We start from the raw sequence: 21,222 nt of genomic DNA, 5'->3' as shown, positions 1-21,222 counted from the left end.
CTGCTGGCTGCAGTGGCTCATGCCTATAATTCCAGCACTTTGGGAGGCTGAGGTGGGTAGATCACCAGAGGTTGGGAGTTCGAGACCAGCCTGACCAACATGGAGAAACCCCGTCTCTGCTAAAAAATACAAAATTAGGTGGGTGTGGTGGCGTATGCCTGTAGTCCCAGCTACTCAGAAGGCTGAGGCAGAAGAGCTTGAACCCGGAGGTGGAGGTTGTAGTGAGTGAAGATTGCGCTGTTGCACTCCAGCCTGGGTGACCAAAGCAAAACTCCATCTCAAAAAAAACAAAATGGCACTTGCTGTGGTTTCCTGTTTTAGCAGTGGCATGCCTCAGGCAGTGGTGTGCCCGTCATGGAGACACAGGCCCAGCACCCGGCCAGTGTGTCTCTTGTGAGGTATATTCTGCCTATGCTCTGAGTCCAGGGTTCACAGTTTTCTCTTGATCTGGAAATTGTCCTTCCAAACAAGATGGCTGGGCAACATTTAGTTGTAAAACGTACGGGTGATTAAGTGCAAAATGACCAAGTTCTTGTGCCTGATTGTTCTGTGTCCTGGTATTTTATGAGTTTCCAAATGGGCATTTTCCCACTGCAGGCTCTACAGAGTCTTCCCTGCCCCTGGAGAAGGAGGAGCAGGTCCGACTTCAGGCTCGGAAGCGGCTGGAAGAGCAGCTCAAGCAGTACAGGGTGAAGCGCCAGCAAGAGAGAGTGAGTCTCCCTCTCCCGAACACGGTCCTTGAAAGCTTCCTGTGCCAGAGAGAGCTGCTGGTCCCACATAACCCTGGGACCTGCCTGCCATTGGGTTCTCTGAGCTGGGATGGGCTCAAGGGCTTCTGCAGCGGCTCTGCTCCCGTCGTGGGGGTTCCACCTCTAGGGGAGTCCAGCAGGAGCCTGGCTCGTGCCCCCTGCCTGCTCCTGCTGCTTTTGGAACAAGCACATTTTATTTCTAAATCTGCCAATTGAAAAGCAAATAAAGCAAACACAGGTCACCTCAGAGATCCTGTGGGTTCAGTCCCAGACCACCACAGCAATGCAAATATTGCAATAAAGCAAGTGCATAAAGAAGTTGTATGTATGCTCTACTGTGGTTTACTAAGTGTGCAGTAGTGCAGTAGCACCGTGTCTTAAGTAAAACTCTTGTACCCAGCTTAATTTAAAAATCCTTCGCTGCCAAAAAGTGCTAACAGTCACCTGAGCCTTCAGCAAGTTGTAGTCTCTTTGCTGTTGGAGGATCTTGCCTCAAGTTTGAAGGCTGCTTACTCATGAGGGTGGTGGTTGTTGAAGATTGGGGTGGCTGTGGAGTTTCTTCAAACAGCACTGAAGTTTGCCATGGCGATTCACGCTTGTATGCAAGGTTTCTCTGTAACACGCAGTGCTATGTGATAGCATTTTACCCATTCCATTTTTGTATCCCATCTTCAGGCTCCACTACTAATTCTAGTTCTCTTGCTGTTTTTGCCACATCTGCAGTCAGGTTCTCCACAGATGTTTGGAATCCCTCACAGTTGTCCGTGAGGGTAGATCAGCTTCTTCCACACTCCTGCTAATGTTGATATTTTGACCCCTCCTCCCATGACTCACAACTGTTCTTAATGACATCTAGAACGGTGAATCCGTTCCGGAAGGTTTTCACTTTACTTTGCCTAGATCCATGAGAGGAGTCACCATGACTGTGGCAGTTGTAGCCTTACAAAAGGTATTTCTTAAGTAATAAAGACTTGAAAGTCAAAATTACTCCTCCATGGGCTGCAGAATGGATGTGTCCGCGGGCAGGAAAGCAGCATTCACCTCCTTGTACCCCTCCATCAGAGCTCATGGGACCAGGTCCACTGTCAGTGAGCAGTTATATATATATATATGTGTGCGTGCATGTGTGTGTGTGTGTGTGTATTTTGAGACAGAATCTTACTTTGTCACCCAAGCAGGAGTGTGATGCTGTGGTCTTGGCCCATTGCAACCTCTGCCTCCCAGGTTTAAGCGAATCTCCTGCTTCAGCCTCCTGAGTAGCTGGAATTAAAAGCAAGTGCCACCAACATACTTGGCAAATTTAAAAGACAGAGTCTCTGTCGCCCAGGCTGGAGTGATCTCAGTTCACTGTAACTTCCACCTCCTGGGTTCAAGTGATTCTCCTGCCTCAGCCTCCTGAGTAGCTGGGACTATACAGGTGTGAGCCACTGCGCCCAGCCTGTGTCATATTTCAGAAGAATCTCTTCAGTAGAAGAAGATCAGTAAAATCACCAGCATGTTATGATTTAAAGGGTTATGTTTTTGTTTTGTTTTGTTTTGTTCTGTTCCGTTAGGGATATGTTTTTAAATACTTTAATCTGGCTGGGTACAGTGACTCACACCTGTAATCCCAGCACTTTGGAAGGCTGGGGCAGGCCGATTGCTTGAGGTCAGGAATTCGAGACCAGCCTGGCCAATGCAGTGAGACCCCCATCTCTACTAAAAATACAACAAATTAGCCGGACATGGTGGCACACACCTATAATCCCAGCTACTCAGGAGCCTGATACAGGAGAATCGCTGAACCCATAGAGGTTGCAGTGAGCCGAGATCGCACCACTGCACTCCAGCCTGGGTGACAGAGCAAGATTCCATCTCAAAATAAAGAAAGAAAAATAAAGATTTAAGTATGAAAAATCAAGAGTTTTTCTAACAGTTATAAGATTAAAGGGAAATACAACGTTTATAACAAAAAGGATAAACTGAGAAGTCAGAATGGCAGCAGAGGGGCTCAGGCTCTAGAGGGGGCGTGGCGTGGCTACTCTGTGAAGGGCTCGAAGTGGATGTGGGCAGTCGGAGGAAATTATGGATTTAAGGTGGTTATGGTTTAACAGAATGTTCTTTCTTCTTGAAGAAAATTTCTTCTTTTTATTTTATTTTTATTTTTGGAGATAGGGTTTCACTCTGTCACCCAGGCTGGAGTGCAGTGGTGCAATCTCAACTCACTGCAACCTCCACATCCTGGGTTCAAGTGATTCTCCTGCCTCAGCCTCCTGAGTAGCTGAGATTACAGACACCCACCACCATGCCCAGCTAATTTTTTTGTGTTTTTAATAGAGGAAGGGTTTCACCATGTTGGCCAGCCCAGTCTTGAACTCCTGATCTCAAATGATCTGCCTGCCTCGGCCTCCCAGAGTGCTGGGATTACACGTGTGAGCCACCGTGCGTGGCCTTGAAGAAAATTTCTGTTCCAAAATAAATAAACTGGAGAGTAGGCAGGAAAGTTTTGTTGAGGAAGTCTGATGAGGAGGTACTTGCTGTGAGGTGTGTCTGTACATATTGAGGTCACATTCACTGGAGAGAGTGCTTTAGGCCAGGGGTGGTCATGTGGTCACTAGAGTGGGGCCTTGCGGCAGTGAGACCAAGGACCGGAGGCCTGGCCGCACCCTGTGTGGCGAGGGCCTGGGGACGCCTCACTCTCTGGTTGTCAGCGGAGGGAATAATAATTTGTGCAACCTTTCTGAATGGCAGTTTTAAGAATGTTGCTTGTGAATTTTAAATGTAAGTTTTGTACTTTTGTTTTCTTCTCAGTCCAGTCAACCTGCAGCCAAAACGAGACTTTCTAGCACACTTGATCCTGAGCTCATGTTAAACCCAGAAAACTTACCAAGGGCCAGTACCGTAGCTTTGACTAAAGAATATTCCTTCCTGCGCACGAGTGTCCCTCGGGGGCCTAAGGTGGGCAGCCTGGGGCTTCCAGCACATCCTAAGGAGAAGAAAAATTCCAAATCAAGCAAAATCCGGTCTCTGGCTGATTACAGAACTGAAGATTCAAATGCTGGGAATTCTGGGGGAAATGTGCCAGCTCCCGATTCTACCAAGGGTTCCTTGAAGCAGAACAGAAGCAGCGCAGCGTCTGTTGTGTCTGAGATCAGCTTGTCCCCTGACACTGACGACCGTCTGGAGAACGCCTCCCTGACTGGAGACAGTGTGTCTGAGGCAGATGGAAATGACAGCGACAGTTCTTCATATAGCAGCGTCTCCATCCGAGGGACCTACGGCGTTCTGTTGAAGACGGCGGGCATGCAGGACGCCTCCTATGTGGTTAACGGCCAGGAGATTGCTGCGGATACCCTGGGCCAGTTCCCCTCCATTAAGGATGTCCTCCAGGCCGCAGCTGCTGAGCACCAAGACCAGGGGCAGGAGGTCAATGGGGAGGTGCGGAGCCGCAGAGACAGCTTCTGCAGCAGGTGGGGGCCCACGGCAGCGGTGGGTGGGGCGGGTAGAAGTGGGCAGGGCAGGCAGAGGGCTTCCCTGGGACACACGGCTCTCCATGCTGGAACAGCAATACTCGGCTTTTCTTCCTAACTGTCCTTAGTCTTGACATGAACATTTCATTCATACACAACTCTGCTGCTTTTTAACAGAATTAGATCTAATTAGCAGTCGTCTTTGTTATTAAAATGCCTACTCCCATGTTTATGTAGGCTTATCACTAAGCTGCACGACGCTTGGATGTCTCACATTTCCACAGCAGTGTTCCCACTGTGTGAGGTGCAGGAGCGTTCATCCATGCATTCATGCGAGCCTTAGCTCTCTACTTAAATCTCTTAATTAAAATTGGGGAGAGAGCAGCAGGACTGTGTGGGACTTGGTGAGTGTGGAGGAGTGTGAAGGGAAAAATAAGGATGGGCCGTACAGGTCTGACCCATGCCTTTGTCCCCAGTGTGTCCTTGGAGAGCTCTGCTACAGAAACACAGGATGAGATGCTGCAGGTGCTCAAAGAGAAAATGAGGCTCGAAGGACAGCTGGAAGCCTTGTCACTGGAGGCGAGTCAGGTAATGGACTTTGGATTGACGTCGTAGCATGCAGTGAATTCGGAAAGCATGTGTGGCCTCTCTGTTGGGTGCAGTTTCAGAGATCCTGGGAATCACCTGCCACATCCATGGCAGCCAAGTGCTCTGCATCTTCACGTTCTTTGTCTACTTGACCTGTCAGCCTTAGAAAGAGGTGTGAGTTTCCATCTGATCGTGCCTGGGTCCTTTTCTCCCTCCATCTCTATCAGAGTAAGTTGACCTGTCATCCATAGTGAAGAGCTAGGATAGCTCTTCTGTCGACAGTTGAGTAAATCTGTTCAGTGGGATTCAGCTGTGTGCTTCTGGCATGGAGCGTGAGAATGTCACCCTGAGGTGACAGCTGAGGGAGCTTTCTCCAGTGAGCAAGGCCACAGAGCAGGGCCGGAGCCAGTCTCGCACCAGGAGCTTGCCTCGGGATGTTCCCACACCGGGAGCTTGCCTTACTAATGCTCATCTCATGTTTAAGACGATTTTCTTATACCAGATGGTCTTTGGACACAAACCAAGCAGTTTGTGACATCTAAAGGGGTGTCTACGGAAGAGGTGATTTGGGGTGTTGAGGCCAATTGTGGCTGTACAGTCGTCACTTCCACAGTGTTAGAGCATGAGCCTCCCATCAGATGCGTTTCCCTTCTTCTGCAGCCACTCTGCGAAGGGTATCTTGCTCTCGCTGCACTGTCTCCTTGTCCTCCTGGGATCAGATTGGTGCTTTGTCTGAGTGGATTGTTTCATGTGGTGGTTGCTGGCCCCTTGCTCTGGGGTCTTCTTGAGTTTGTGGAGTTCCTCGATTGCTCTGGGTGTTCGTTGTCCTGGTGACGTGTGAACTGGATCCTCACCCGCATAGGTCTTAGCGTGGGTGGCGCGTGGTGGGGCGATTTCCAGTGGCAACTCTCTGCTGCCCCGGGGCCACACAGCACGCCGTGGGCACTCAGGACTGCGCTGTGTCCTGTGGCCCTGGCTGGAGCCCCTGGAGCTACACTGCAGAAGCAGCTGCCTTTCCTTGCCTGCGTTTTCTGCCCATTTCCCCCCAGATCTGAATCTGCTTTTAATTCGGGGTCCCTCTACACATCTGGAATTCTGTGTGTGCACCCATGTTCACGTTTCCAGCATCCTCGTAGGAGAAGGGTGCCTCCTAGCCCTGCTTGAGCGCAGCCCTGCACAGCTGCAGCTGGCTCAAAACCAGTGCAGGCTCTTGTGTGCGTCCTGGGCCTGTTAGAAGGTCGCCTTCTGGGACAGCCGTGCTGGGAGAGTGTCCGGAGGTGTGGAACACGGGGCTTTGGTGCAGGGCCCCCTGTCAGGCCCCTCACTGACTCACTGGTGTGTTCCTGTGAATACACTGGACGGAAGTGACTGGTTTTCTGAAAGTTGGTTGTCGGGATCTTTCAGGCACTTAAAGAGAAGGCTGAGCTGCAGGCCCAGCTGGCTGCCCTCAGCACGAAGCTGCAGGCACAGGTGGAGTGCAGCCACAGCAGCCAGCAGCGGCAGGATTCACTCAGCTCAGAGGTGGACACCTTGAAGCAGTCGTGCTGGGACCTGGAGCGAGCCATGACCGACCTGCAGAACATGCTGGAGGCCAAAAATGCCAGCCTGGCGTCGTCCAACAATGACTTGCAGGTGGCGGAGGAGCAGTACCAGAGGCTCATGGCGAAAGTGGAGGACATGCAGAAAAGCATGCTCAGCAAGGACAACACAGGTGAGGCTGGGCCCCGGCCACGCCCCCTCCTTCCCCGGCCACGCCCCTTCCTAACCTGCCACGCCCCCTCCTTTCCAGGCCACGCTCTCCTTCCCCACCCCAGTCCAGAAGCCGCTTTGCTGGTGGGTAGTGCTGACAGCTGTGTCGGCCTGTGGCTGTCCGGGTTTCATTGGTTTGTAACTTAAACATAAGGAGGCTGCTTTTCTAAAGGAAATATAATTTTTAGTTGAACTTTTGGAATCGTATACATTTGTGTGCACATCCAGGGAATTAATTAAGTCTTGGACTCTGGACTACCTGTGGTGATCATTTCCACATATTCTGCCTCAGAAGTCCAGGATTACATGATGGTGTCGAGCTGCCCGCTTCTTCCACAGAATTGCAGATTACAGGAGCAGTTCCTTTTTTTTCTTTTGAGACAGAGTCTCTCTCTGTTGCCCCTGCTGGAGTGCTGTGGTGCAGTCTTGGCTCACTGCAACCTCTGACTCTCTGGTTCAAGAGATTCTCCTGCCTCAGCCCCCTGAGTAGCTGGGATTACAGGCATCCGTCACCATACCTGGCTAATTTTTGCTTTTTTTTTTTTTTTTGAGATGGAGTTTCGCTCTTGTTACCCAGGCTGGAGTGCAATGTCACGATCTTGGCTCACCGCAACCTCCACCTCCTGGGTTCAGGCAATTCTCCTGCCTCAGCCTCCTGAGTAGCTGGGATTACAGGCACGTACCACCATGCCCAGCTAATTTTTGGTATCTTTAGTAGAGACGGGGTTTCACCATGTTGGCCAGGATGGTCTGGATCTCTTGACCACGTGATCCACCCGCCTTAGCCTCCCAAAGTGCTGGGTTTACAGGCTTGAGCCACCGCACCCGGCCAATTTTTGCATTTTTAGTAGAGATGGGGTTTCACAGTGTTGACCAGGATGGTCTTGATCCCCTGACCTCAAGATCTGTTTGCCTCAGCCTCCCAAAGTGCTGGGATTACAGGCGTCTGCCACCATCCCTAGCTAATTTTTGTATTTTTGTAGAGACGGGGGTTTCACCATGCTGGCTAGGATGGTCCTGATCTCCTGATCTCATGATCCACCCACCTTGGCCTCCCAGAGTGCTAGGATTACAGGTGTCTGCCACTATGCCCAGCTAATTTTTGTATTTTTAGTAGAGAGAGGGTATCACCATGTTGGCCAGGCTGGTCTTGATCTCCTGAACTTGTGATCTGCCCACTTTGGCCTACCACAGCGCTGGGATTACAGGCCTGAGCCACCGCGCCTGGCCAAGAGTAGCTCCTTGACTGTTGGTCTGGCAACTTTTTCTCCTTGAACGCAGTGTGTTGGTCCAGCTGCCTTCCTGCACCCAGTGAGTATGAGTGGGGCAGTGGGGCTCCATGTGGCTTGGCAGCATGCCTTCCGGGGCCCCCTCAGTCCCTGCCTGGGCCAGTCCCAGAGCTGATACTCCAGCTTCCAACAGGCACAGAGAAGACCCTGGTTGGCCTGCTCAGAGCAAGCATGGACAGGAGTGGGAAAGAGAGGGTGAAGCAGGGTGGGAAGATTAAGCATAAAGCCTGAGGGGTGTGCAGTGACCTGGGTCCAGAGGACCAAGGAGGCTGCTTGGTGGGCTCATCTCTCAGGACTTGGGACTGCCTGAGTGAGGGGGGCAGCCAGCGTGAGGGCCAAGTCTGTGTGAGCCAGTTTGCTGGTAAGGCTGTGAGACTGGCTCTTGGATCTGATGACACAGAGGAAGGTGACAAGCCAGCGTCACAGGGGCTGCATTCTAATACCAGGAAAGAGAAAGCTGGCTGAGAGGCAGTAGCACTCTTGTAATCGCTTTCATATTTTAGTCCTTGAGCACTTTGTGATACCCCGTCCCTTAGGAAAAACTATGAGACTCAGAAACCTCTCAACACTGAAGTCGTTTGGGGACCCCTGTGGGTTGCCAGCTTCCATCTGACCAGTGCTCGCTGGGCGGCAAAAGCAACCTGAACTTTGGTGAGGCTGCCTGGTCCTGGCTGGTGGGTTTCAGGTGGAAGTAGCCGCACAGAAAACCTTGCTGTTTGGTGATGGCTGTAGACATCATTGGGTCAGAGGCGAGAGCCTCGGCATCCACGACGGTTTTACGGACCCGCACCTGATCCTCGGCGCTCAGAGATTTCATGTGTGAATTTGCTGACTTGCTTAAATCTCTTTGAACCCCAGACTCAGTATTCATAGACACGTGCATAGCAGCAGAGCAAGCGAGTCACCCTAGGTGCCCGCTGAGGAGGACAGGACACTCTGCCAGCCTTTGTGCTCAGCCGGGCTGCAGGCAGGCCACGGCATGTTTGTATTTTTGTGCTTTTGGGGGTAATTTTGCAATTTAACATGGCACCAAATACCTTTTTTTTTTTTTTAAGACAGAATCTTGCTGTTGTTGCCCAGGCTGGAATGCAGTGGCGCCATTTCAGCTCACTGCAACCTCTGCCTCCCAGGTTCAAGTGATTTTTCTGCCTCAGCTTCCCGAGTAGCTGGGATTACAGGCATGCACCACTGCACCTAGCTAATTTTTCTATATTTAGTAGAGATGAGGTTTCACCATGTTGGCCAGGATGGTCTCGATCTCTTGACCCTGTGATCCGCCTACCTCAGCCTCCCAAAGTGCTGGGATTACAGGTGTGAGCCACCGCACCTGGCCAGATATACTTCATTTTTTTCTTTTATTGTTTTCAATTCATCCTGTTTTTATTTTTTTCAAATTTTATTTCTGTTTTTAAAAATTCATTTGTCTTTGAGATGGGTTGCTCTGTTGTAGGGCTGTTGGCCCCACAGGGTCGTGGGGTGTCCCTTATGCTGTGCTGAGGTGCAGGATCTGAGAAGTAAAGAGACAGGACACTGAAGAACTGGAGAAGAGCAGTTGGACTAGGGGGGCCATGCCACCTATGAGCAGAGACAGGCGAGGTCCTGAATGCCCAGAAGCGTCTGCATTTATTAGGTACAAGTAGGGGAAAGGATCGTAAGTGAGGTCATCATCTGTAGGCTTAGTGATAGGGTAATAATCGTGTGAGTCACAAGTGAAAGGGCCACCCCGTTATGTCACCTGGGCAGAGAGGTGGGCTGTGCACAGTAGGGGGCCGTGCCGTGCGCAGTAGTAGAGGGTCGTGTACAGAAAAGGGGTCCACCCTCATTAGGTCACCGAGGCAAGGAGGTGGGCTGTGTGCAACAGGTGTCGGGCATAACACTTCTTATCTGAGGGCTGGAGACCTCAACGGATTTCTAATAGAAGGATACTGTAAGCCAGTGCAGTGGGAGCTGACAGACTTGTGCTCTCCTCTTAAGATATTTATGGGATGATTCTTTGAGCTAGCACAGAAGTGAGAAAAGACTGACAGGGTGAACAGCCGCTGTGACTGGCCACATCAGAGGGGTTCTTCTCCCTCGGTTACTTCCGGGATCTCAGGCCTGAGGCCGACTTGCCACAGGAACTGGATGCAGGTGCTACAGCTCCTCTCTCAGGAGGAGAGGCTCTTGCTCCAAGCCTGCCATACAGCGTTGCCCTTTCAGGCAGGGACGCCACCGCCTGGGGCTTTGGTTCTCGTCCTGGTCTGGCTGTTTTCCCATGTGCTGCTTCTGTTCTGTGACTGCTCTGGACATTCCTCCTACTACAGACTGCTATATGGTTCTATGGAAGGATTGTATAAATCACACTAAATGTGTCGGTACAGCTCCGACTACATCCGTTATACGATTATATAGAAAGATTATATGGGACTAAGTATGATTATATGTATAAGCCAGATATAAGTAAGCAGTGAGTTATACTTGAGGCACTAATTGTGCCTGGGGTCTGCACAGTTCTCCTTCCTCGGTGTCCATGGGGGGGTGCTACCCGCACTCTGTCGCCCAGGCTGGAGTGCAGTGGTGCAGTCATGGCTCACTGCAGCCTCAAACTCCTGGGCTCATGGGATCTGCCTGCCTCAGCCTCCCAAGTAGCCGGAACCACAGGTGCATACCACCCCGCCCGGCTAATTTTATATTTTTCTTTTTGGGGTCTTGCTGTGTTGCTCAGGCTGGTCTGGATCTCCTGGGACTGCACCCCCATGCCCCCTGTACCCCATGGCCTGCCATTGTTATTTCTTAGAGAAGCTTTGCTCAGGCTCGTTGGCCGAGTTGCTGTTGGTCATGAGCTCAGGGTTAATGAGTTGACAAAATGTATGGAATCGGTGTCTTGAAACAGAAACACTGCACAGAGGTAATGTCTTGATTGGCTGGTGAAGAGGCTGTGCACAGAAGCTGGCAGGAGCCTCACCTGCACTTCTCCCAGGTAATGTGTTGATTGGCTGGTGAAGAGGCTGTGCACAGAGGCTCGCAGGAGCCTCACCTGCACTTCTCCCAGGTAATGTGTTGATTGGCTGGTGAAGAGGCTGTGCACAGAGGCTCGCAGGAGCCTCACCTGCACTTCTCCCAGGAGCAGTGTCTCTCAGCGTCCACTCATGCAGCGTTCACGGTGACCACATGGGGCAAACTACGGGAATAACCGGAATGGACTGGTCTCCTGGGAGTCCTGCTTTGTGTCCCATGTGTGCAGAGCTGTGGACTCCCCTGTTCGCTTCTGCTGGCCTGAGCCATTATGCTTGCCCCCTTTCAGTGCACGACCTGCGACAGCAGATGACAGCCTTGCAGAGCCAGCTGCAGCAGGTGCAGCTGGAGCGTGCAACACTGACCAGCAAGCTGAAGGCCTCGCAGGCAGAAATCTCGTCCCTGCAGAGTGTCCGGCAGTGGTACCAGCAGCAGCTTGCCCTGGCACAGGAGGCCCGCGTCAGGCTACAAGGCGAGATGGCCCACATCCAGGTATGGCTGCAGTCTACCTTCCAGGACAGGCCATGCTTCCTGTCTTCTTGTGGAATGGGGCTTTTTCCCAAGATGTTTCTGTTTTTAGAGTTCACACATGTGTTTTCGCTTTTAACCTGCTATCTAGCCCACCCCATGTCCCATGCAGGACATGTCCCATGGCCTCCTGCACGACCTTCTGACACGGGCATCCCACAGCCTCTGCTGACATTTTCAATTCCAAAGCCTGTCTCTCTGGGCACGGTGGTGCATGCCTGTAAATCCCCCTATCTCACCCCAGCCTCCCCACTCTGCATCCCACTCTGCTGTGACATCTCACAGGCATGCGGCGCCACAGGGCTTCTCTTCCTGATTGGAGCTTTTCCTTTCTCTGCTGTATGAGCTCCAAGTGACACACAGGTGCATCTTTCCAGCGTGGCTTGCATTTTCTGCATCCTATAGGAAACACATTCCTTGCCCCTCCACCCGTTAGTGGCCACAGCCTGTGTCCACCTTGGTCCTGCATATGTGGGAGCATGTGTGGGTCCAGGCCTGCCCCTTTGCCTACAGCAGCTGCTTAGTGTACTGGAGATGCCCAGACCGACTGGCAGGTGGCTCAGGAGCACCTTGATCTGAATCCCAGCACCTGGACTAATTTAGAGGTCAACCTTGAAGATACTGAAGAGCACCTTTGGTCAGCCTCCATGTTTTCGTTTTTCGGGTTTCTGAGACTGTGTCTCACTCCGTCACCAGACTGGAGAGCAGTGGTGCAATCTCAGCTCACTGTAGCCACAACCTCCCAGGCTTGCGTGAACCTCCTACCTCAGCCTCCTAAGTAGCTGGGATTACAGGCATGGGCAACCATGCCCAGCTAATTTTTGTATTTGCAGAGATGGGGTTTTGCCATGTTGCCCAGGCTGGTCTTGAACTCCTGGGCTCAAGTGATGCCTGCCTCAGCCTCCCAAAGTGCTGCGATTATAGGCCTGAGCCACTGTGCCTGGCCTGTTACTTTTTTATTAGCTGTGAGATTTTTGTTTCTAGATAAAATATTATTGATTTATTAAAACTATTTGTCCAGAGAGGAATGTGAAATACTAATTCCACCATATGTTCCTTTTATACCTAGAGTTTACAAATATACACAGAAGTTTTCTTCAATTTTTATTACCATTTTTTTTTTTTGGAGACGAAGTCTCTCTCTGTTGGTGTACAGTGGCATGATCTTGGCTCACTGCAACCTCCACCTTATGGGTTCAGGTGATTCTCCTGCCTCAGCCTTCCAAGTAGCTGGGACTACAGGTGCCCGCTACCACACCCAGCTAATTTTTGTATTTTTAGTATAGATAGGGTTTCACCATATTGGCCAGGCTAGTCTCGAACTCCTGACCTTGTGATCCACCTGCCTTGACCTCCCAAAGTGCTGGAATTACAGGCTTGAGCCACTGCGCCTGGCCTTTTATATATTTTTTAAGCCAAAGAACCGTGCAGAAAACCATTTGTTCTACTTACAACATAACTTGGAAACAAATCAGTATACAAATTAATATGCTTTTTAAAAGCTACAGTGCATTTATATGAGGCAATATTTAAAGAAGTAAGCCAGGTGTATTTTAGAAGTATAGTTTGGGCCAGGTGTGGTAGCTCATAATCCCAGCACTTTGGGAGGCCGAGGCGGGCAGATCATTTGAGGACAGGAGTTTAAGACCAGCCTGGCTGAGATGGTGAAACCCCATCTCTGCTACAAATGTGAAAGTTAGCCAAGCGTGGTGGCGAGTGTCTGTAGTCCCAGCTACTTGGGAGACTGAGGCACAAGAAGTGCTTGAATCCAGGAGGCAGAGGTTGTAGTGAGCTGAGATCGCATCACTGCACTCTACACTCTAGCCTGGGCAACAGAGCCAGACTGTGTCTCAAAAAAACAGAAAGGAAGTGTGGTGCTGTAGCTTGGACAACAAAGAGAGGAAGGTTCAAAGTGATGGTGGCTCTGGAGCTCTAACAGCATTTGTTTTTGGAGATAGGGTCTTGTGCTGTCACCCAGGCTGCTGGAATTCTGTGGTACGATCACAGCTCCCTGCAGCCTTGACCTCTTGGGCTCAAACAGCCCCCCAAGTAGCTGGGGTAAGGTGAACACCATCACACCTGGCTAATTGTTTAAAATTTTTCTGTGAGAAAAGCTGGGTGCAGTGGCTCACGCCTATAATCCCAGCACTTTGGGAGGCTGAGGCAGGCAGATCACGAGATCAGGAGTTCGAGACCAACCAGACCAACATGGTGAAACCCTGTCTCTACTAAAAAAAAGACAGAAAAATCAGCTGGGTGTGGTGGCACGTGCCTGTAATCCCAGCTACTCAAGAGGCTAAGGCAGGAGAATAGCTTGAATGTGGGAGGCGGAGATTGCAGTCAGCTGAGATTGTGCCACTGCATTCCAGCCTGGGCAACAGCTGCGTGAGACTCTGTCTCAAAAAAAAAAAGTTAAAAGTTTTCTGTGAGGACAGGGTCTCGCTATGTTGCCTGAGCAGGTTTTGAACTCCTCAGCTCAAGTGATTGTCCTGCCCGCAATGTGCTGGGATTATAGGCATGAGCCACTGCACCAGGCCCTCCCTGCTTTTTTCAAATGCTTCTGGAACCAGTTTCAGCATTCCTTAATCAGAGTTTTTAAAACATTTTTTTGGTACCTAAACATTCCCAGTAACATTCAGAAAGGAGGATAGTTCCAGGCATTCTGTCTTCTTTCATGGTCTTGAGGCTTGGACCCCACAAAGGCTGTCTCCCTTGCTCTGTGCACCTTCCGTGGAGGTCCCAGAGCCCGTGGCTTCTGTCATCTCAGGCACTGTGGACTCCAGGAAGCAGCCTGCAACTAGTGGCCATGTGGGCAGGTCCAGCCGCAGATCCCAGGCTGTCCACGTGCCTCCTTTCCAGTTCTTACTTCCCTTGGCTGACGCCATCCTCCTCCGGGCTGTGGCACTGGGGCTTTTCCACAAGACCATTGGCCAGGGTGGGCCTGACCACCTGTGGGTCTGGGCCGGGCCCTGGCTGTGCTTCAAGCTGAGGGCAGGCCCTGGTGTGTGTCTGGCTGGATTTGGTCAGTTAAGATAAGGTTCCTCGGCTGGGTGTGGTGGCTCACACCTGTAATTTCAGCACTTTGGGAGCCTGAGGTGGGTGGATCACAAGGTCAGGAGTTCAAGACCAGCCTGGCCAAGATGGTGAAACCTCATCTCTACTAAAATACAAAAATTAGCTGGGCGTGGTGGCGGGCGCCTGTAATCCCAGCTACTTGGGAGGTTGAGGCAGATAATTGCTTGAACCTGGGAGGCGGAGGTTGCAATGAGACGAGATGGCACCACTGCACTCCAGCCTGGGTGACAGAGTGAGACTCCTTCTCAAAAAAAAAAAAAAGAAAAGAAAGGGCTCCTCAGCCACAGAGGCTCACAGGTGCCCTATCAGTGGGGACTTTGGGTAGGTCCTGCTGCAAACTGCAGTCTGATGAGCTGCAAGCTGCAGGGTGAGCCCTTGCTAATGGCCTGTCAGCCTTGCTAGATGGCCCGCATTTCTAGGAGGGAAGACGGTGGGGGGGGGGGGTGGGTCGTGGGGCTTGTGTGGGAGACACTGAGGGGGTGTGGTGGGTCGTGGGGCCTGTGTTGGAGATACTAAGGGGTCAGCCAGTGACTCAGACAGGCTAGTCTGCATTTCTTCCTTGAAACTGAGCAACTTTTTACCTTTTGCGTCTTTTTTTTTTTTTTTTTTTTTTTTTAAGGTTGGACAGATGACCCAGGCAGGTCTCCTGGAGCACCTGAAACTCGAGAATGTGTCCCTGTCCCAGCAGCTGACGGAAACTCAGCACAGGTCCATGAAGGAGAAAGGGCGCATTGCAGCACAGCTGCAGGGCATTGAGGTGAGGCTGCGGCCGGGGCCATGTAAGGTGAAGAGAACACACCCACAGACCATGTGTTTTTTCTGCATGTTGTACTTCTCTGAGTGTCTCTCTTAAATGTTCCCACGGATGGCCTGCAGTGACTGCTTGTGAAGGCGTTGGGACTGCCCCTCCTCATCTGTGGGGGCTTAGTGCAGTGGGCACTTGCGGTTCTTCTCCAAGCCCCACCTTGGGCCTGGGCCCCTGGCTGCCAGTCATTACCAGTCAGGGATGGTGCTGGGCAGAGGCCGTCAGTCATTACCAGTCAGGGATGGTGCTGGGCAGAGGCCGCCAGTCAATGCCAGTCAGGGATGGTGCTGGGCAGAGGCCGTCAGTCAATGCCAGTCAGGGATGGTGCTGGCAGAGTGGGTAAGGAGGAAGGGCCAGTGCTTTGGGCCTGACAGCCTATCGAAGCCTGGCTGTGATAGCATTTTCTTTGCTTCTGAGCACTCAGCCTGTGTTGCTGTTTAATCCTCCAGCAAACACACGCAGTCCCGGTGACAGGCGCTGCCTGCACAGGCCATCTCCAGAGGATGGAAACACAGCAGCCTTGGTAGCTGTTCTCCTTTAGCTGTGGGGCCCTGGACAAACAATTTCTTACCTCTCTGAGCTTCATCTTCCTTTTTTTTTTTTTTTTTTTTGAGATGGAATTTCCCTCTTGTTGCCCAGGCTGGAGTGCAATGATGCAATCTCAGCTTACTACAACCTCCACCTCTTAAGTTCAAGTGATTCTCCTGCCTCAGCCTCCAGAGAAGCTAGGATTACAGGTGCCCGCCACCACATCTGACTAATTTTTTAAAATTTTAGTAGAGATGGGGTTTTGCCATGTTGACCAGGCTGGTCTCAAACTCCTGACCTCAGGTGATCCACCCACCTTGGCCTCCCAAAGTTCTGGGACTATAGGCATGAACCTCATCTTTATAAAATGGAGGTAGTACCACCTACTCAATAACCTTATGGAAAAATTAAAGAAGAAGAAATGGCGTAGAACGCCAAGACAGTGTATGAAGGGAGGTTCTGTCCTGGAGGCTGCTGGGCCAGTCTCCTTACCAACCTTTCTAGGCGTGTAGGGAGCTCTACGCAGCCTCACTTGGTTTCTCTCTCCTGCGACTGCTCCCACCTGTGTGGCAGTAGGTGGGTGCCTGGCTGGGATGATGGACAAGAGTTGTGTTGTGTCAGTCATCATGCTTCAGGGCTTAGTAGAGAAGCAGTGAAAAGACTTTCAAGTTACGAGTTTGTGTTTTCCCCAAGAAGTACACCCAAATGTGAGGGCTCATCCATAGCCAGAATGCAGGCCGTGTTTGCTGCAGGGTCCTCTGGTCTCTTACCCATCTTACCCAGCGGTGCCAAGCACTGCTCTTGTGAAAACATGTCGGAGTCTCACACCTGAAAGAAGGTACCTGCTGCCCACCCGTCGTCACACGAGAAATGGCCAGGGAAGCTCTGCTCATCAGGGGATCCAGGTCCCTCTCACAGGGTGGTTGGCCTGGGCTGGGCCTGGGCTCTGTCTCCTGGTTGGTGGGTAGCCCAGCAGTCCACCCTGGGCCCTCAGTCTGCAGTTGGTAGACAGGGTGGGTAAGTGGATGGGGGCCTCTTGCCAGGGTGGTGGGTTTCTCCACAGAACACGGGGCTTGGAGGCTGCTCTTCACTGTTAAGGTTTCCTGCCTTATAAAAACACGTTCTTTCCTGGGCCCAGGCTGACATGTTGGATCAGGAAGCAGCCTTCATGCAGATTCAGGAGGCAAAGACAATGGTGGAGGAGGACCTCCAGAGGCGGCTGGAAGAGTTTGAAGGCGAGAGGGAGCGGCTGCAGAGGATGGTGGACTCAGCGGCATCCCTAGAGCAGCAGCTGGAGCAGGCAAGTCCCTGCGGCCCTTCAGGCTGGACCCAGGCCCCAGGCTCTCCCGAGCACCCAGGTCCACACACAGAGAGCCCAGGCAGTCCTCTGCTGTGGGGCCTCGTCAGAACAGGCGGGAGTTGGGTTGTCGGTGACATGCTGCTGCTGCTGCTGCGGACCTGACCAGGTGTTTGCCCTGCTGGTTCTTCACCAGGATCTTGCATTACAAAAAGACACTCCGAAGTGTCCGTAAAAATTATTTGAAACCTCAACAGAAAAAGGGCATACATTCTCGGAGAAGGGCATATGTTCTCGGATAGGGAGATCTGAACAGGAGAAGGGGATACGTTCTCGGATAGGGAGATCGGAACAGAAGGGCACACATTCTCAGTGTAAAGTATAACGTTCTCGGATAGGGAAATCTGAACAGAAGGGCACACATTCTCGGAGTAGGGCATATGTTCTCGGATAGGGAAATTGAACAGGAGGAGGGCACACGTTCCCAGATAGGGAAATTGAGCAGGAGGAGGGCATACGTTCTCGGAGCAGGGTTCGGCGCAGCCATGTGCACCTCATTCCTTCTCCAGGTGAAGCTGACCTTGCTCCACCGAGACCAACAGCTGGAGGCTCTGCAGCAGGAGCACCTGAACCTGATGAAGCAGCTCACCTTGACTCAGGAGGGTCTGCAGAGCAGGGAGCAGTCTCTCGATGCCCTGCAGACACAGTACGACGAGCTGCAGGCCAGGCTGGGGGAGCTGCAGGGTGAGGCCGCCTCCAGGGAGGACACGATCTGCCTCCTGCAGAATGAGAAGATCATCTTGGAGGCAGCTCTGCAGGCAGCCAAGAGTGGCAAGGAGGAGCTCGACCAAGGAGCAAGGCGCTTGGGGGAAGGTACCGAGGAAACGGCAGAAACTTTAGAGAAGTTAAGAGAAGAACTTGCCATCAAGTCCAGCCAGGTAATGCAGTCCGTGTGTTTTGATTTGAATCAGAACCTTTCGTGCAGGAATGATGCTGATTGTTTGGTCCTGTCTTTTTTTTTTTTTTTTTTGAAACAGTCTCCCTCTTTCGCCCAGGCTGGAGTGCAGTGGCATGTTCTCTGCTCACTGCAGCCTCCACCTCCCAGGTTCAGATTCAAGTGGTTCTCATGCCTCCCGAGTAGCTGGCATTACAGGTGTGTGCCACCATGCCAGGCTAATTTTTGTATTCGTAGTAGAGACGGGCTTTCGCCATGTTGGCCAGGCTAATCTTGAACTCCTGACCTAAAGTGATTGAACTGCCTTGGCCTAAACAGTGCTGGGATTACAGGCATGAGCCACCTTGCCTGGGCGTTGGGTCTTTTCTTTGGACGTGTTATTTTGTAACTGTGTGACCTGAGGAAGAATACTTTCAGGGCAGGGCTTGGGGCTTTGTGGAGGACAGAACTACACAAGCTGTGCTGCGCTCCTGGCCCTGCACTGGCTGCTGGGTGGGAAACTAGAGTTCTTTTGGGGACTTTTGAAAGTAATCTACCAAGAAACATCGGTTTCTGTTCACTGATGATGTGGAGCTCACATTTAGGAGAAGCTGCAGGAAACGTGGGTTTTCCTTTTGCCATCCTTTATGTGTGCCTGCCTGCATGTGGCACCCACTGGGCATTTGGCTGCACGGTCGTGGGGGCCAGTGCACAGGGGAGCAGCCCGGCGTGGCCTGAGGGCAACATGCCTCGGGTCCTGCTGCATCAGAGCGTCACCTACAGGCATGTCAGACCTGGGGAAAGCCCTTCTGATGTGGCTTTGATGTAGGCAGAACTGTTGAAAAATATACACAGAATGGGAAAATGGAAGAAGGATACGGGAGAAGCAGAGTATCAGAGAATTATTCTGTCTTTAAATCCCACTGTATAAGGATCAAGGGCAAGAGGAAATCCCTAGTATTTTCCCTCTTTCCTAAGGAAGCTGTCCCTACAGATACTGAACTCTACAAAGTGGTTTTTCTGGGAAACATGCATTCCGACAGGTCATTGCTGTTTGCAGTGTTGGGGGAGTTAGTTTAGAGGAACTGTCCAAATTCTTTTGATGAATTTGAACTTGATTTTACTGACCGTTAGCTCAGTAAGAAACATCAGCTGATACCTGGAAGACTGTGGGAGAGGCTGGTGGAACGAGCAGGTGTTACTTCTCGTATTGGAATTTTACCCATGTTGTCATTGCTGGTAGTTATTTAATCCAAGTTAACCTTGGGTTAGGCTGTTTCCCCAGGACAGATGAAGGTGGTGGCAGTGGTGACCTCGTCTTGGAAGCTGCTTTCCCAGCTTGAAGTCTGTTTTCCTGCCCTGGGGACCACAGTCAGCCCAGCTGGGAGATGGATGGCCTCCTGGTCACCGCCTGCCTGGTGTTGGCTACTCCACCTGGCCTTGTGGAATGTGCATGTGTCCCTGGCCATCTTTTTTTTTAATACACACGGGTTTTGCCGTGTAGCCAAGGCTGGTCTCAAACACTTGTTTCAAGTAAATTGCCTGCCTCAGCCCCTGCAAAGTGCTGGGATTACAGGCATTAGCCACTCGGTTCCTAGGCATCTTGACACGGCAGTATCCATGTGGGGGCAGAGGTTTTGCTGACCCTGTGAGTGTAGGTCCTGTTGGTGGGTCTGTGTGGGAGCCTGTGAGTGTAGGTCCTGTGCAGTGGGTCTCTGTGGGACCCTGTGAGTGTAGGTCCTGTGTGGTGGGTCTGTGTGGGAGCCTGTGAGTGTAAGTCCTGTGCAGTGGGTCTCTGTGGGACCCTGTGAGTGTAGATCCTGTGTGGTGGGTCCGTGTGGGACCCTGTGAGTGTAGGTCCTGTGTGGTGGGTCTGTGTGGGAGCCTGTGAGTGTAAGTCCTGTGCAGTGGGTCTGTGTGGGACCCTGTGAGTGTAGGTCCTGTGTGGTGGGTCTGTGTGGGACCCTGTGAGTGTAGGTCCTGTGTGGTGGGTCTGTGTGGGACCCTGTGAGTGTATATCATGTGTGGTGGGTCCGTGTGGGACCCTGTGAGTGTAGGTCCTGTGTGGTGGGTCTGTGTGGGACCCTCCGAGTGCAGGTCCTGTGTGGTGGGTCTGTGTGGGAGCCTGTGAGTGTAAGTCCTGTGCAGTGGGTCTCTGTGGGACCCTGTGAGTGTAGATCCTGTGCAGTGGGTCTCTGTGGGACCCTGTGAGTGTAGGTCCTGTGTGGTGGGTCTGTGTGGGATCCTGTGAGTGTAGGTCCTGTGCAGTGGGTCTCTGTGGGACCCTGTGAGTGTAGGTCCTGTGCGGTGGGTCTGTGTGGGATCCTGTGAGTGTAGGTCCTGTGCGGTGGGTCTGTGTGGGAGCCTCCGAGTGTAGGTCCTGTGCGGTGGGTCTGTGTGGGATCCTGTGAGTGTAGGTCCTGTGCGGTGGGTCTGTGTGGGACCCTGTGAGTGTAGGTCCTGTGCAGTGGGTCTGTGTGGGACCCTGTGAGTGTAGGTCCTGTGCAGTGGGTCTGTGTGGGACCCTGTGAGTGTAGGTCCTGTGCGGTGGGTCTGTGTGGGAGCCTCCGAGTGTAGGTCCTGTGCGGTGGGTCTGTGTGGGAGCCTCCGAGTGTAGGTCCTGTGCGGTGGGTCTGTGTGGGAGCCTCCGAGTGTAGGTCCTGTGCGGTGGGTCTGTGTGGGATCCTGTGAGTGTAGGTCCTGTGCGGTGGGTCTGTGTGGGAGCCTCCGAGTGTAGGTCCTGTGCGGTGGGTCTGTGTGGGAGCCTCCGAGTGTAGGTCATGTGCGGTGGGTCTGTGTGGGAGCCTCCGAGTGTAGGTCCTGTGCGGTGGGTCTGTGTGGGAGCCTCCGAGTGTAGGTCCTGTGCGGTGGGTCTGTGTGGGATCCTGTGAGTGTAGGTCCTGTGCGGTGGGTCTGTGTGGGAGCCTCCGAGTGTAGGTCCTGTGCGGTGGGTCTGTGTGGGAGCCTCCGAGTGTAGGTCCTGTGCGGTGGGTCTGTGTGGGAGCCTCCGAGTGTAGGTCCTGTGCGGTGGGTCTGTGTGGGATCCTGTGAGTGTAGGTCCTGTGCGGTGGGTCTGTGTGGGACCCTGTGAGTGTAGATCCTGTGCGGTGGGTCTGTGTGGGAGCCTCCGAGTGTAGGTCCTGTGCGGTGGGTCTGTGTGGGAGCCTCCGAGTGTAGGTCCTGTGCGGTGGGTCTGTGTGGGAGCCTCCGAGTGTAGGTCCTGTGCGGTGGGTCTGT

The 21,222-nt window shown here is 52.3% G+C and overlaps 1 protein-coding gene across 4 annotated transcripts in view; it reads left to right on the top strand.

The window, feature by feature from the left end:
* The window catches only part of GOLGA3 (golgin A3), a 59,573-nt gene that overhangs the window by 10,975 nt on the left and 27,376 nt on the right, over positions 1-21,222 (top strand). For all 4 annotated transcript variants that reach the window (XM_035258283.3, XM_035258284.3, XM_035258281.3 and 1 more), the window contains exons 4-11: positions 598-710; positions 3,540-4,198; positions 4,675-4,786; positions 6,191-6,497; positions 11,108-11,310; positions 15,041-15,178; positions 16,893-17,054; positions 17,621-17,989. In XM_035258283.3, the coding sequence (XP_035114174.3) occupies positions 598-710; positions 3,540-4,198; positions 4,675-4,786; positions 6,191-6,497; positions 11,108-11,310; positions 15,041-15,178; positions 16,893-17,054; positions 17,621-17,989 (2,063 nt within the window). The remainder of the gene's footprint in view (positions 1-597; positions 711-3,539; positions 4,199-4,674; positions 4,787-6,190; positions 6,498-11,107; positions 11,311-15,040; positions 15,179-16,892; positions 17,055-17,620; positions 17,990-21,222) is intronic.

This window comes from Callithrix jacchus, chromosome 9 (genome assembly GCF_049354715.1).
Source record: "Callithrix jacchus isolate 240 chromosome 9, calJac240_pri, whole genome shotgun sequence".
In the NCBI taxonomy this organism is placed as follows: domain Eukaryota; kingdom Metazoa; phylum Chordata; class Mammalia; order Primates; family Cebidae; genus Callithrix; species Callithrix jacchus.
The sequence above is the reverse complement of the archived record's forward strand: the minus strand, read 5'-3'. Positions and strand labels throughout refer to the sequence as shown.